General features: G+C 39.5%; 1 protein-coding gene across 2 annotated transcripts in view; it reads right to left on the bottom strand.

Moving 5' to 3' along the window:
• LOC138049311 (outer dynein arm-docking complex subunit 2-like) overlaps nt 1–15418 on the bottom strand; it is a 39457-nt gene extending 24039 nt beyond the window's left edge. Inside the window, exons 1-16 of one of the 2 annotated variants that reach the window (XM_068895533.1) lie at nt 15321–15418; nt 13609–13855; nt 13218–13281; nt 12539–12644; nt 10564–10777; nt 9471–9501; nt 8787–8859; nt 8179–8429; nt 7652–7788; nt 6753–6887; nt 5063–5122; nt 4508–4628; nt 3184–3246; nt 1881–2027; nt 1395–1467; nt 369–505 (exon numbers count right to left, since the gene is read on the bottom strand). In XM_068895533.1, coding sequence (XP_068751634.1) covers nt 369–505; nt 1395–1467; nt 1881–2027; nt 3184–3246; nt 4508–4628; nt 5063–5122; nt 6753–6887; nt 7652–7788; nt 8179–8429; nt 8787–8859; nt 9471–9501; nt 10564–10777; nt 12539–12644; nt 13218–13281; nt 13609–13853 — 1857 coding nt within the window. In that variant the 5' untranslated portion in view covers nt 13854–13855; nt 15321–15418. Of the gene's footprint in view, nt 1–368; nt 506–1394; nt 1468–1880; nt 2028–3183; nt 3247–4507; nt 4629–5062; nt 5123–6752; nt 6888–7651; nt 7789–8178; nt 8430–8786; nt 8860–9470; nt 9502–10563; nt 10778–12538; nt 12645–13214; nt 13282–13608; nt 13856–15320 lie in introns of both variants that reach the window. The other variant, XM_068895532.1, reaches the window with a different exon arrangement.
• Between the last annotated feature and the right edge of the window lie 1504 nt (nt 15419–16922).

Genomic DNA, 16922 nt, shown 5'->3' with positions numbered 1-16922 from the left:
ACATTCTCTAGCAAGTTCTTCATGTCGTTTATGTTAAATAAACTTGAAAAACTGTTTGAATCTTGCAACCAACTATTTCAAAAGGCCAAAAAGATTTATTCGTTTTTTTTATTTTGGCACGACAATCATTTGTAGCAGATGAACCTTCTGCTTGACTTCAACTAGTTTTCTTTCCCGTGCGCTTGTGTACCTCAGAGATATAATAAATATCTTACTACCCTCGTTTTTACGGTCCGTACTGAAAAGTTACGTATGCTCGTTTTTTTCCGTTGATCTATGGCCCGTGCTTCCGTAACTTACAGTACGGACCTCGAACTGCGTTAGCAAGAGGTATATGAGATCACCAAAAGACTGTATAGTTTTAATACCAATTTTCGTATTCCACCATATTGTCTAACAGTGCGTCTGGCTCTTCTGAATTTCGCAACATGAGCGATGGTCTCTGCCGCTAAACACTTAAGCTCTTCATTGTATCCAAGCAGGAGTTTTACCATGGTCTGCAGACCTGTCAAGAACAGAACAATTAGGCCAATGTCATTGTAAAATGGTTTGACCACTGGGTCATATCATAACTAGGTGAAGTAAAATTCGCCTGGGTGAGTGTAGCAGGACTTTTGTTAATGACTGAAGGGAATAGGTCATTTTCGAAGTCTCACGTCTGGACTGGATCTAGCATGAAATGGAGGCTACTACGGGAAAATCTTTTCAAATCCAAATTAATTTACCCGCATTAGCCTCCATTTCATGCTAGATCCAGTCCAACCGTTAGAATACGAAACTGGCCAATCTAAAAAATAAAAAGGAAAATTCGGACCCTGGAAAATTTCGTTCTTGTATTGACGTCACAGTTCTGCTATCCCCAGTTTCCTTACTAGCGCGGTTTTAGACCCCACCGGAAGTGAAGATTCCGATTTTTAAAAGGCTATAAGAAAACGGAAGGAAAAACGGTATGGAACTGAATGCAACGAGGACGGCTGCTGCAACTGCAACGCTACAAAATAATGGATACAAAGAGGGTTAACCCTCATATTTGATTGAGCGAAATGGAATAATCTATACCCAAATACTCGTGATAGCGTAAAGGGATTCGTTCACACAATCGTTCTGTTGCTCAAAAATCGCTTCCAATCTAGGCCTTTTACAACCTGAGCGGAGTTATCTCCAGCGTGAAGCAATCAGTGCACTGTCAGTGACTGGCATCACGATAATTGACCTGACTGTTCAGCAGAGACGTATTGATCGCCTGTCACTTCAGCCGTTATACTATTAGTGAATTTTGATTGGTGCGTTTGGATAGCTCTTTGATTGGTCAACTCTCTGTAGGTATTATACATTTAGGAGTAACGGCTATGACAAAAAAAAGGATAAGTTGATAACAGAATCATCTCTTTCACCTCCTAAATCAGCAATGGCCTTTCTTATAAGGGAATTTCTTGAGATCTCACTCAGAATTTTCAAAGATCCAATCTACAAGAAGGCCAAGAAACAAAAACAAGAAAAGACAGTATCAGTTAATGAAATTGACGAGTCACTCTATTTGGGAAAGGAATAAAGACAGTGCAAAAGTGCAAGATCATCCCAGGCTGCAAAGTATCAGAGGCCTGCAAGCAGGCTCCTCTGTTGAAAATGGCACAATCGAAATATAGGAGCTTGGTGACTAGTAAGTTTTCGAAACTAGTCATTAAGCTCCTATTCGACCACGTGCCATTTTAAACGGACGAACGTGCTTGCACACAACCTCGTTCTCAGGACCTCTCCCTAGCCCAGAAGCCAAGGGAATGCGCGCTATCTGAAATTGGCCTGAAAGGCACCAGCAAGGAAAAATCTGAGGCAGTAGTGTTTCTTTGAACGGACTCTCACTAAAATAGAGTTTCGTATACCTTGCATTTGATTTCATCCGTTTCTAGAAGGTTAATCAACACTTCAAGTCCTCCAACATCCCTTATAGCCAGCTGACAAGTCTCTTGTTGTAAATTAAAGTCCCTCATGGCACACAGAGCTATAATAGTAGCAGTCTGATTTCCACTCTATAATGAAACAATCATATGAGGCTACACTGTGACAGGTGACGAGCAAAATTCTTTGATGGGGTTAATATATGCATGTAGATTTAACCAAGCCCAAAAGTGGAGTCCCGTATTATATATTCTTACAACAAGTTAACTTGGCTTGAGCCTGCGATCCAATTGAAAACCAATGCTTGGTCAGCAGTCAACTTAAAAACCTCGATAAGCTTTAAACTCAAGCCCGCGATGTAGGTTAAGTGCTACTGGTCGGCGGATACCTTGTTTTGACAGGTCTCAACTAACTATGATCCCGTACGAAAAGCGCAACGCTCTTGCAGCGCTGCGCAACTTCATATTTTAGGTTGCACAGTGCTTACGCGTCCTTTATGCGACGTTCATGCGTTCACCAAGCTTCACAAGCAGAATATCGAGCGCTGCAGAAAAGTTGCAATCTAACAACGAAAAAGCAATGGTAAAGCAGCGCTGTATATCGTTGCTTAAAAGCTGCGACTGAAAAATACTTTCGAGGAAAAGTTTGGAATGTTTAAGACCGACAAAGCAATGCGCGATATATGGCATATATGGGGGGTTGGTCCCAAAACCCAATTTTTCCCCACAGATTGGTCACCATATTTTCTTACCAATGGTGCTTTGTGCGCGCGCCCTCTGCTATTAATTTAACTTTTTTGGGGGAGGGGTGGTGGCTTCCCCCGCAACCGTTCTTAGGGGAGATAAATATTGCCTCTTCCCTAAAGTCAGTCCTTTTTAGGAGGGGGGTAATAATACCTCTCCCACGGTGACTGCAAGAGGCTTTCGAAGAAGTGGCAGTTGGTAAGATAAAACCATTCAGGGTTAAAAGTACAGAGTGTGACTTACAGCCACTCTATGAAATGTCTCTCTCACACCAGTGAAAACTCGGTTAAGAAGAATAAACCGTAGGTGACCCCCACACCCCGCGTTCATGAACTTACAATACTCGAAAAGGGAGGAGCAAGGAGTTCACAGTGCTGTGCCGGGTCTTCCCTATACTCTCCACGAAATGTCGATGCTCGAGTTTTAAAATAGGGGTACGGTGTAGGAGGCCTAGAAAACAGAAACAGCCAAGGTTAAGCAAATGGCACTTTGCCGTCGAGTGCTCGAACATGCTGGCAGTCGCATATTCAGCGCTATGACATACCTTCAAGTATTTAACCAGTTTCTGTATCTGCCAATACTCTGATGGGAGGTCGGCATTGGATTCCTGAAATGCAAAATACACATCAGGCCCCAGTTGTTCAAAAGGTGGAAAACAATATCCACTGGATAAATCGCAAATTATCCATTGGACAGTGCAATTGGTTTCGCTATGACTTATCCACTGGATAGTGATTTATCTGGCGGAAAACGTTATCCACCTTTTGAGCAACTGTGGCCAGGCGGTTTTCATTTGATCGCCGATAGACAGAAAACATTTAGTGATACCCTTAGCCAATCATAAAGAAGAAGACAATCAAATGAACCAATCACAACGCAAAAAAAACTACCAACCTCGTTTCCAGGGTCTCTCTTCTTTTCTTCCACTGGAGCGAAAGGATAAAGAGATCCTGGGAACGAGGTTGAGAAACTACATGCAGCCAGTGCTCAGCGCGGGACAATGAATACAAGCAAGTTGGAATGTGGCGCTAAACCAATCGCCAATTACTCAGCGTATTAAATGCACACCAAAAGCAATCCAAAATTATTGTCAACTTTCAAATGCCCTTTATCTTTCTTCACGTCAAGAAAATGAAATGACGAAATGAAGAAGTGATACTCGCACTTAACTTGACAATCAAGCAATTGTCTCTTATAGACAACTGAATGAATAGACCTTATTGGAGTTGAGCCTGCAGGCACATTTTCTTTTGTTTATAACTACATGCAACGGAGGCTTAAGGGTCAATTCGATACAAAATGACCCCTTAGCCTCGTTTATGCGGCAAAACCGCTGATAACTCCGATAAGGGCTAATGACCTGCTCCCAACTGTGTGGCATCATAGCACGGTCGGTGGAGCATTGCACCGGCATCACAGAGGTCACAGGTTCGACTCCTGTTGAAGCTACTTCAATTTTTCAGGTGTCTATAATAAGAGACAATTGCTTAAAGCACGAGGATCAGTTCTACCTTTCATCTATGACCCGCACTTCAAATATCCACATTTCTTTCCTTCAAAATTTAATATGAGTAGGCAGGATTGTTTATACGTGGTTGGAGTACGGAATGTGCCCGCCGGGTCTCTGTATTCGAATCCTGCTTTCACTGCAGACTGGATGTGTCTCAGATTCTTCCAATTCTGACTTCATCCAACTTTGTAAACAGTCAGCTGGTTGCCGCGTTCAGTTTAGATGTGTGTAAATACACGTTCATCACCATGATCTTCTTCTCCCGCCCTCAACATCATCAACATTAGCAACCTCATTATCCCCACATCCTCAACATATTTTATCGCATCCCACAGAAAAGATGCATGGCACAACAGACCTGTCTCCTGTCTTGACTTTCTTCTTCTTCTTCACTCTCTGATGAACTTTCACTGAAGTCCTCCTCCACCTCACCCCTTCCCTGAGAACGTACAGAAACACGGCCTTGTTTTGTTGCCTCTCTGAAAAAGTATAACAGTTAAGAAAGGGATTTTAGTAAAACCATAAAAAAAAATTAATTCCTTTACTTTCTTATGGTGGTTAACATAAAAGTAGCCAATGTCTGGGGAGCGGGTGACTGTACACAGGCTAACAAAAAAGCATCACTTTAATATGTTGGCTATAACACACGTCCAATAACCTTCATTGAGTTGGGAAGGATGATAAGCTTCATGTGGTTGCTTGGCAACGGGCGTAAGGACAAAGTTATGAAAATTGAAACTGCTTTTTAAGTGTCAGAATGTAGATCAGGTTTTATTTGCTAACAAAGTGCAAACTTGGATTGTTGATTTCACTTTCTTGGAGCTCGGTTTCGCACTTTAAATTTCCCATACCTGATTCAACTTATACCTAGACATGACCGACTTTTGAATGAACCAAGATACAAAGATCTTACCTGCTTTTGCTTTGTCGAGATCCTGGTTTTTTATCAGGGGTTCCTTTCCTGTCTCTTTTGCTAAAAGAAAATTAATGAGTGGTTAAGACACCCTAGTTGCATGGCTTGACATGAATACATACATATATGTATATAATTATGCATGAACTTTATTTACGTGGCTAATGAAGATAATTGGGGTTACCGGCACAAAAAATTAAAATTAAGAACTAACAATTCACAATAAAATTATCACAATTAATTTAATTTTAATTAACCCTTTGACGCCTGAACGGGCCAAAACCAGCCAGACGATTTTACTCATCAATGGGGAACCCCCGGCCCAGGAGTCAATGGGTTATGAATTTATGAACTTATATTACTAAAAATCAAGAAAAGCCAAGAACTAAGAAGTTAATAGAATTCTTTATAAGCCCTGACAAGCCCTGCATTTACAGCTACCATCAAGATTCCACTTTTGTTACATCCATTATGCAAATCACCCTCTACAAAGATTTCTAGGCTTGGTTTGCAGCAAAGCCCTAGCCCACAAATAGGGTCCAAATTGATACCTTACTCTATGTCTATCATAAGTTACGGTACTGTATCTGGAAATTAGGAAATTCATTTTACATAGCGTGACAAGGTTTTCATTAGCCAGTGACAGCTTTCACAGCCATTGAAGATGCAGTCAGTGGCTAATGAGAAAAGTTACAAAACAAAAAAATAATATAATAATAATGATGATGGTGATGAAGATGATGATGATAACATCTTTCTGACCATTATGCTACTGCTTGACAGATAATTAGAAAGTTGAGACTGACAGTAAAGATATGAAAGACCAAACTACTAATTAGACAAAGCTGAAGCAAGCAACTATAGACAGTAATCCTTCTGGTATATTTTGGATCCCTACAACAACCCCAAGGGTATGTAAAGGGATAGGATAAAGTGTTAAATTTTCCAGTTCTCAAAAGTGAGACAGTTTCACTTGTCAATGGAGGCTGCTTCAGGGATGAATGGATTGAAAAAGATATACACGTTGGTTTTAACTGCATGGTAATCAATGTGATTGGCACAAGACAGGGAAAGTAAAAGAAAGAGCTGACGTTATGGAGTTGATTTAAATGTAAATACTAACAGTATATTGTGGGCGGGCAGATAAATTGAAAACTTACAAATATAAAATTCCAGAATTATAATGTCTACATCCATGTACAGTGATGATTAGATAGAAAAACTCTCTGACTCAAATTTTCATTAATCTGAAGAATGCCTGTTAGGCCAGCCAAAATATTACAGTTCATAAATCTAACTATTTTATGTTGTATAAGCTCTAGACTTGTTACTCGCTGTACTCATAATAAAGTAAGCTCAGAACTAAGTTCACTGGAAGTTCTCACACTAATGCCACTTTTTCAACCAATCAGAAGTGAAACCAAAAGCAATCATGGCTTACCCATGCACATTTTCCTGCACTTTGTGTCGGCTACGTGTAATTACTACGAGGTTTGATTGGTTTACTGAATTGCCTCCGTCCTTTTGATTGGCCAAAGTAATAACTTTGGTTTTGGTTTTACGACACTCGATTGAAACTCGCTCTAAAGATATGGGAAATCTTTTATAATTCTAAAATCAACTGTCAGTTTAACAACTAAGCCAACAAATTTGTGGAAAGATCATTTTTTCCTCTCAATTTTTAACTTACTCATTAGCTCCAACTAAATCTGCACCAAATTCTATATTGATATTTCTCCAGCGTGGTGAAGACCCATAAGACTTTCCTCCCTTGGTTGCCTTCTTCTTTTGGGGTCCTTTGTTGGTTTTGGCCTTAGTAGCAGCACTAAAAAAATGGAGAGAAAAAAAACTATGTATACAAACCCAGTGCTGGAAATAATTTTTCTTTATTCACAGGACATATGTCCTTTCAAATCTTCATTTTGGTCGGACATTTGACAAATTGGACCGGACATAATTTATTGACTGACAACACCTTGAAGAAGATAACTCAAGATGTGCTGGTGAGATGTTCGGTCATCGTGTCCGATCATAATGTGAAATTGGCCGGACATTTTCAAAATTTGGTCGGACAATGTCCGATGACCGACTGTTATTTCCAGCACTGCAAACCTATACAAACCTCATGTTGACAAATAGTAAATGGTTCGGCGTGTAGTATCGAGTCATATTTGCACGCCAGAGGTTGCTAAGCATAAAAGAGGCGAAAAGACATCAGTCCAGGGAACCATTTCCCAAAAGTCCTCATAACTTCTCATCCGCTTGTTTTAAAATGCTGGCCCTAGTTGTTCAAAGGGTGGATAGCGCTACCCACTGGATAAATCACTATCTACTGGATAATTCAAATCGGTTTTGCTAGTGTTTATCCACTGGATAGCACTATCCACCTTTTGAACAACCGAGGCCTGGTCTTTAGTATACTGTTTTAGTATATTTTCAAGGTAACTTAAAGGTGCAAAATGATTGTGAAAATTGATGACTTCAAAGTTTTCCCCTAATTCTTAACAAACAGAATGATGGAATTGTGAATCCGAAAAGTTTTGAGAAAAAGGCTCCAAGATATTGTTTTCAAATAGAAAGATATCCCACTTTTGTTTATTTTTATCCTCTACACCGTCTGCCGCCTCGTTTCCAACTAATCCATTGGCTTCTTCTTCCTTCAAAGACTCATCAATTTTCTCGGCCTTGTCTTGTTTTACTTCTGTTGAGCCATAGTAGGCAAATTCCTACAAGAAAAGTAAGCAAGAGTACATTTAACACTGACCTGCAACTCTCATGGCAGGTATCTCACTACACATGTGGACCAAACACTTCAATTTCACTCCAAGGGCACTTTCCTTTAGTCAGAACTGGCCGGCCAGACCCATCCGTTTGCAAAGAAAATGCAACAATTTGAAGGAACACTTGCACAATAACCCCTTGCATTCTTCCAGAGGAGTATATATCATCCTCGAAGTGTGTTTAGCTGAAGGCATTTTAGAGTTTAATAGTCCTTCCAAATACCCATTCTGGTCGGTCAATTCTGTCAAATGGAAAGTGCAAGTAGTTGAAGCTGAAGACCAATAATTATTCATACCTGGTAAAAAAACATGGGAAACCAAAAATACACTTTGTACCTTTTTGTCCATGGCTTCAGCAAACTGTGGACTCTTGGCCTTAAGAAGTGCCACAAGCGTAGGGTAGACTTCGCCATCTCTCTCATAATTGACCTGCCCTTCTTGTGTCAAGCCTTTGTTTAGAAAGTAACCAGCTGTGTTTGCCGTAATTGTCAACTTGTCAGCATCAAAAGGTTTTACATCTAAATAGCTGATATCGCCATGAACTTGTTGCCAAGGAGGAGCATGGCATCCATTACTGAACTGGTAATCTGAAAGAAGCAAGAGGGCGTGATTACTTGATCCTGATTGGTTAACAGTTTTTTTTTTTGTTTTGATTGCTTAACAGTTGCAAGAGCAAGTGAGGTTACAAGCAGAATCTTCTTCCAGATTCTGTCTCTAATTAAACTGCTTTTCCACATGTAAAATACAGTTAAACTAAATTAAGCTATAGTTCTGTTGACAGCACCGATTTATTGAATTGAACTTTAACCGAGTGAAAACATGTTAAGATGATTGTCATTTGGATGAGGCACTGAACCGTCTTTCCTCGATACACCCTGCATTGCACCCTGATTGTCATCACTGGATTGAGTCATTAACATGACTTTAATTAGCAGTTAACTCACCTAGTGTCCATTCAATATACTCCAGACATTTGCCTTCTTCCCCAGAGAATGACTTTAACAGCTCATAATCAGCCTGTAGATAAATAATCAATATTTAAATAAACAATTAGCTATCTGACATTCAATGAGTTACAAGAAAAAATGCAAATCAATCCCAAACACAGTCACAAAACTTGATGCTATAAAACGTCACATATACAGTCCAGAAATGTAAGTAATTGGATGCACACTGGTTTTAAAGGCCTACCTTCAACCGTTTGTTTTTTGGTACGGAAATTTGCATTGCTTATCGTGGCAATCCCATTCCAGATAAATTTCACCTTTGGCGGGATTCATATTTGAAAATTGTTCCATGGCATGCAATGACTGTCGACTGAAAGTCAGGGCCTTTAAATTATGAGTGTTTATTATAAGAGTCACACATTGTCCCCTAAAACTTAACCTATTATAATTGGAAATTATAGGTAGCCCAATGTTTAGACTTAACCCTATCAGCCCCAAAGGGCTCCCCATTGATGAGTAAAATCATCTGGCGTTAGAGTGTGTATTAATTCTATAGTCACGTGGCATTATTGAGAGTGACAAGAAAGGGGACATGGTTCAGGTTAGATATCAAAATTTGGTGTGCATCAAATTATGTGCGTTTCTGGACATAAAAGTAAAAAGCAACAAATAAATAAATACCTGTACGGCACTTGGGTTCAACCTGACTTCCCTAGTACAGGAAAAATGGAACATCATACAGTCATGCAAAGTTAAAAAAGAGAGGGATATAGAGGGACCTTACATTGAAAAGAAGGCCAACTACACTGTATGTCAGTCCTCACTGATTCCACCAAGGGGTGGATCCAGGAATTTCTGAAAGGGGAGGGGGGAAAGGGAGTTGTACAGTTAAGTAACTTTCAAAGTCATTGGTGCGGGAGGCGTGCATGAGCTCTTAAGGGGGTCCAGGGTAAGCTCGTCATGTCCTTCTCCCCGAAATCTGTTTCTGATTTTTCCCCTCTAAAATGCCATTTCCAACATTACTGAGACTTGAAAAGCGTTGTGAAGGCATGAAATTATCAGCAGTCACGAAATGAACATCATGCAGTCAATTGGTGGAAGTGAAACAACTTATAAATGTAAAAAACAATTTTATTGTTATTTTTATGAAGAATCAAACATTTATAATAATTAGAAGAAAAATACTCCTTAAGGAAGGGGGGGGGGGGGTGGGGAAGGGGGTTACCCCTCAACCCCTCAACCCCTCCCTGGATCTGCCTATGCCACCCAAACAAAGATGTTCACAAAGAAGTGAAAATAACTCTACCTTAGCCCTGACACTAGAGAGGTTTCATAGCTTACGGCAATTTAACATCAGCCCAAATTTTTAAAACAGATGCATTTTGCCAAAAACGTTGCTAATGATTTCAGCTCATTTCTTGCCTTTTCTGTACAGCTTAATCAAGCAACTTTTGAAAAGAGAGAGAGAGAGAGACAAATAATAATTGTTAGAGTAGGAGACGTTTCATTAGCAACAGCCTGTCGTTTGCCTTTCGCTACATTTCATGTAAATGCAATGCTAACGTAAATGTAGCTACTGTAACAGGGGAGGGCTGCACCATCATGACGATAATAAGATTTACTTTATACTGACAAAACGTGTTTAGAATCTATATATAGAAAGGAAATTAAGTTGAAAGTTTCTCAATTTTATCCAGAATTGAAGACTTGAACCATGAATCAAAACCAATCAAGAAATAGACAAGATTTCAATTGAAGACAGTAAAAAACATACTTGGCAATTGTCTTATGTGACGACAAAAGCAACTGTTTGTCCATTTCGCTGATAAGCAGTGACAGAGTAAATCTGGCCTCCTGTTCATCAAAATTCTCAGCCGAGTCTTCGCGTGCTTTGCTAAGGTCAGCATGAGCTTTCAATAGAGGCCTATCACTGGTGCTCACTGAGGCATAGGCTGCACCCATCACGTTTACCATAGGGTCTTGATTTTCTGCAAAAGTTAAGATGTTCACCACAGTTATAAAATGTCTATTCTCAGAAAGTATGTGCTGTAAGTGGCTAATTTAATAGCAAGCTGTGCTCTACAGTACAGCCCGCTTATAATAAATTAAAAGGTTCATTTTTGTGTATTGTTGAAATTGCATCCATTGAAAACTTGGAAACATTGTGAGCACCAGATGGGATTTGAACCCACGACTCTTCGTGATCTAGAGGGATGCTCTAACCACTGAGCTTTATACCGGAGACTACAATTCATGAGCAAGGGTGAAATGCGGGTCTTTGACTTGAACTGCACTGCCCAGTTACGAAGTCAAGTAATGACTGACAGCATAGCTCATAACTGCATCGCACAGTCACCTTAAGCATATCTGAGATGCACCATTAACCAAACACCCAATTGAGCAAATGTGAAAATTAAATATTTGTTGCTTCGTTCAAAGGAAATGTCCTACTAACAACCTTTACTTGGGCCTAAACCTCTTACCACTCCTTGCTTTTCCAGTTCATTTTATGGCTGGGAGAAAAACTGAACTGGAAAAAAATGCAACCTTTGCTCACAGTACAGCCCAGATTTCAGTGCTTGGCCAATTCAGTGGGCTGTCATGTATTCTACTGCACTGAGTACAGTCTGCTGTATTTTGTTCCTTTATGCACAGACCTTAACCCATTGACAACCCCAGTTGATGATTAAATATCATCTGGCGTTAGACAGAGCAAAATTGTGAGGACATGTCATGATTTGGTCATTGACAGACTTAAGAAAGATTTTTGACTCCACAGCAAGAAGTTTGATGAACCAACAAAATATTCAACCCTCAAATAATAGACAAGTTATTGGAGTTGAGCCTGCAGGCACTTTTTCTTTTGTTTAACTGCATGCAAAAGAGGCTTAAGGGTCAATTGGATACAAAATGACCCCTTAGCCTCGTTCATGTGGCAAAACCGCTGATAACTCCTTGGGCTATTACCCGAGAATCAATTACCAGACACACTGGTAGAAGACAAATGCAGCACTCATCACTGCACCAACACTTCTCCTCCATGGCTTTTTTAACCCAAGATGCCAGAGAGCATTTCCATTTACAGAAATGCACCGGCTAACAAACACTAAGGTTCACACTGCAACCAGGTCCACAATCAGACATATTTTCAATTGATATTTAACCCATTGACAGCTAAGAGTGAGACTTACACATATGTAACAGATTTTACATTGTCTAATTCCAGATGATTTTACTTGTAAGCTGGTGGAATCATAGGGCATTTGAGGTGTCAGTGGGTTAAAAACTCACGGTTTTAACACTCCTGTCTAGCGTCTTCATCAAGGGTGATCCAAAGTTATCGCGGCAAGAGTTGGGCGTTACTAAACCACAAAACAGTGACACGAAACACCAAAAGACCATGTGTGACCCGGCACCATACATTGAGTAGTATCCAACAAAGGTTGGATTTGAGGTTAAACGTCATTGCTCTCAATGAATTAGGAGCAACAACATTTTAGGCCTAATTAGGCCTAAGTGATATTTAATCTAAAAATCCAACCTTAATTGTTGGTCAGTATTCAATATATGGTGGGGTTCAGTGTTTTGTTTCAGTGTTTCCCTGTTTCGCGGTTTAGTAAAGTCCGCAAGAGTCCTTTTATATGTTATATGCTCACCAATTAAATTTTGCTACAGAAGGGTGTGCCCACTGATTTTAATATGTAATTAGCATCCCTTTCTTTTAAATGTACCGATCATGTTTGTCGTACCTTCCAGGCAAGCTTGAGCTTCTCGGCATTTGCTTTCTCCAGCAACTTTAAGCACATTATTCAAGTGTTCAAATGTCCATACTTTCAGTACAAAGTCATCACCATCCTAAGAGAACATAGGTTTATGGCACAGGTTTCAACAGCTGGGGATAACTTTACATTTAACTGAAAATCTTGAAATTGTTCCCATAGGAGTTTATCAAGAGTCAATTGTACATACACACTTGCTTGATTAAATTGGCTGTGGTCGACAGTCTTGATATCCTTAAGGTTACAATCCCTTCATAATAATATTAATGTAGACCCTTAATTACCATTCAATGTTCAAACAAAGATTTTGCATATCTAACCTCTCATTCACTGTGAGGCTAGATGTGCAAGGACAATGCAAAGACAAAGCCTTTATTCCCCACGGACTCCAAAATGGCTGCTAAGTGACAAAGGTGAATTATCCATGGAAATTTAGGTTTTAAATTTTAAAAATAAGAAATTGCTCTGCATGTTTCCCACTCCCATCAAACAGCTAGTAATCACATTATGGTAGCACAAAACCCACGTTATTTTTGCCATTTTTGTGGAACAGGTGGTCCAAAGACCTGAATTTGTTTGCACCACACAAGACTCCTCGATCAAACTAAATTATAAATAAATTGACAAATTATATCACAGTACAAACAACCTTGTCCATGGACAGCAAATGTTCTCCGTTTGGTGTTTTTGCCTCAGATTTCACATCACTATGACTATGGGAAAAATAAAGAACAAAATTAACTACAAACTAAGACAGCAAGGCAACAAAGTCATAACAACGAAGTACTGATTTAGCATGGGTGTAATAATAAATTATTATTTTGAATAGTATTGTAAATTACATGTACATCACAATAAAGATAGCAACTTTTGTAATGCAGTTGCAGATAACTTAAGTCTTAAAGGGTCCTATACTTTGAGGCATTTATGAGTGTATACCAGAAGGGATGTAATGTTGAATTTGAGAAGGGACAGAGGGAAACTTGATGAGTCGCTTATCAAATAAATTATGAACAACTAAAACACCTTTCATCCCTTACGTTATCTGAAATCCCATTGATCCAAAGTTCAGCTCTCCAAAGTTATCAGGCCTGAGGGTGCTGTGCCATTTGAAAGGTTCTTTGAGAATCGTTTCGGCTTCGCGGGGGTGTGAGCTTACAAGATTCTCTACTTGCTTCACAATATCATTCAACAGTACTTCATTCTGTGGTGTGAACTCTAACTTTCCCTTGCCATACTCACTGACAGCAGTTCCTTCAGTGTGACTAGATATTGTTGCCCCCATATCTGAATCACCAAAGAAATAAAGACATTACCCATGGGAAAAGAAAGGCCTATTTCTGTAACAAAACATAGGGTTAAATTGTACTTAGGGAATTACTACTGCGTGACTAACTTTAATAGCACACTGGAAGCATTAGCTTCTGGGTGGGCTAGGCAAGTATTCTAAAAAATGCTTCCGTGCCAATTCGGCTTGGTTAAGGTCAGACCCCCCCTTCCTCCTTCCTTCTCAACATCCACTTGAGATTTTGCTGCCCTAGAAGTCCCTGTCTTTTATACTTTTTATACTACAGGGAGAGGTCAAAGACCTGGAGTATCGTGATCAATACAATTGACAGCTTTAAAAACAAAAACTGCATTTTCCTGTTGATCCTATTTGTATCTCCTTATGAATACAGTATTCAAAGGAAAAGCCAGAATTGTTAAACCCTGTCCCCCCGTTTTTATAAACACATCAAGCTTGTGGTCTAGCAGCAATCCATTTTCCCAGTCATGTATGCATTGCTCTTTGGTTACTTTGATGCCGCATGCGTTCTTCCCCGTTTGGAGAGATGTCAAAACAACTAACCTTGTTTGGAAAGACTGTGAAAGAAACACAACGCTCAAAAAAAATCTATGTACATGTATGGAAAAAGATTCAATCGTGTTCCCTAATGTATGTACAATATATTATTAGCAAGCTAAGCATTAAGTTTGATATTGTAAAAATTTATTAGTTGTTTAGGATACACACAGCTAAATTGCAGAATGCCCAGCAACTTTATATTTGCATTTCATTAAATAAGAATAAGCTCTATTGTATTCCGACTTGTTCCTCAAAGAATGCCGCATAGTGGAAACAATCGTGGTGAGGTTTTGCTGGGTATTCTGCAATTGCTCCAGATACAATAAAAAAAGACAACAATATAAAATGTAGAATTTACAGTGACTAAGGACAGAGTTTAAAAGATCACTTTTTAGATCATTTTCTTGTTAAACTGTCCTGCTTTCTCTTTAATTTTGTAACACGCGTTCTCGAAATGTGTCAGTTTGCTACTGTTCAAAAGTGCACCGCACTAATGTCCACGGCCTTACCCCCATCCCCACTAGACACCCAGTTGACGTTAAGGGGGTACACAGTGACTATGTCGACGGCCCCTTACAGAGGTGTCAAAATACAGTATTCGAGCTGTTATTAAATTAGCCGCGTTACTATTGTGTTTATTATTATTTTTATTTCGATGGAACAGTTAGTAAGTCATTTTTACATTTCCCTCCACCCAAGAATACATTTGTATACATTTATAGAAGAAATCGATGAAGATCTTTGTGCCAATATTCGTGCAAACATTTTGAAGCAACTGGACATCAAACTAACTTACTCGCCTAAGTTGGTCTTTTGCTTGTTTAACCCAGAGCAAAAATTTAATCTCTAGTAAGAGAAGAGACACCAAGGTCTAACGTTCATTGTTGCTCAATTAGTCAAACTTACCTCTATTCCTTGTGATAAAAAATTAAGGGTTTTTCATGCCAATATTTCGTCCGAACGGTTGTTTTGCAAAACTTGAGCTGTCCCTCGTAACCACACTTGTCGCCATAGTAACGGACAAAAACTCTAATGGGGTCTACCGCTGACTATATAAAAGTAAAGCTCAGATAAAATGAATCATACAAAATGAACTGCGAATATGGAATTACGTGAAGCTATGATCCTCGCAGTTATGAAGGCAATTTTAGCAATTGCATAGAGATAGAAAGGTCTGAAAAATTCAGGACTTCAGCGGGATTTGAACCTGTAACCTTGCGATACCGGTGCGACGCTCCTGAGCTACGATGCCACTGACACCGGTCATTTGTGGGTTCTAATGTTCCCGTGATTAATGAATCAACGATAAAATGGTATATGAAATGAAATCATACATTGAAGAGCAGATGTGAAATCAAGTGGCGATGATCCTCGCAGTCATTCGTCACGGGAACCATATAACAGTTTCCATATTTTAATATGGAAACTGTTATATGGTTCTGACTTAAAAGTCAGAGATAACTGAATAGAGTGCAATGTGAAGTGCTAGATTTGGCCACACGGCCAACGTTTGTATAAACGTAACCTTTCCTTGTACTTGTACATGTTCATTGCCGTGACTTTAACATCTTCAGCGCCCACGGCCTGCTCCCGTCTGACCTTGTAGCTCTGTCGGTAGAGCGGTAACCTGCGATCAGGCGTTTTTTTTTTTTTATCAAGGGCGGACGAGGCGAGAGGAAAAAAGAGCGGCGGAGATCTAACCCGAAGGTCGTGGGTTCAATTCCCACCCTGGTCAGAGTTTTTCTCTGTCTTTGTGTGGGCCCAGTTCCATCAGTAGGGCTAACGCTCACATGGTTCATATGGGATTGAAATCTAGCACTTCACATTGCACTCTATTCAGTTAACTCTGTTTAAAATATAAGTGCCACACGGCCAACGTTTGTATAAACGTAACCTTTCCTTGTACTTGTCCATATTAAGTCATTCGGTATATGAGCTGATGACCGAGATTTACGTGAACCAATCAGAAATTAATATGAGGTAGAAACGCAATATCCGATGTGCCTCGATCTCAGAAAGACCAGGGGCACCCAACGAGAATATAGTTCAAAACTAATGAAACATAGCATTGTTAAACGTATTTTAGTATTTAAACGACAGATATAGGCATATTTCTATCCCCTAAAAATTTTTCATCTGTTCGGATTTCCTAGCTGAAAGTATAGTGATCCGAAAATTATAGGGATCAAAACTTACCTTTTCGAAAATTTCAGCCAGAAAAAAGGCTCCCGAAAATTCCGAAAATTCTAGGTGACCTTTTTAGGGTAAAAACCTGTTAAAAATGGGCAAATATACCATTTTTTAGATGTTCGAAAATCCTAGGACAGGTAAACAAGGAAGAAATTTTAAAAGAAATGTTCCGGAAATTCTAGATCTCAAATCGTCTTCCGAACAGATATTTTCCGAAAATTGAAGTTGGGTGCCCCTGAAAGACGAAGTTCCTTCCACCAGAAAAATTTGCAAGTTGATAATATGGACAAAAGGCACGACGAATGATGGCTGTGGTGC

This window comes from Montipora capricornis, chromosome 5 (genome assembly GCF_036669925.1).
Source record: "Montipora capricornis isolate CH-2021 chromosome 5, ASM3666992v2, whole genome shotgun sequence".
In the NCBI taxonomy this organism is placed as follows: domain Eukaryota; kingdom Metazoa; phylum Cnidaria; class Anthozoa; order Scleractinia; family Acroporidae; genus Montipora; species Montipora capricornis.
This window is presented reverse-complemented; position numbering and strand designations above follow the sequence as displayed.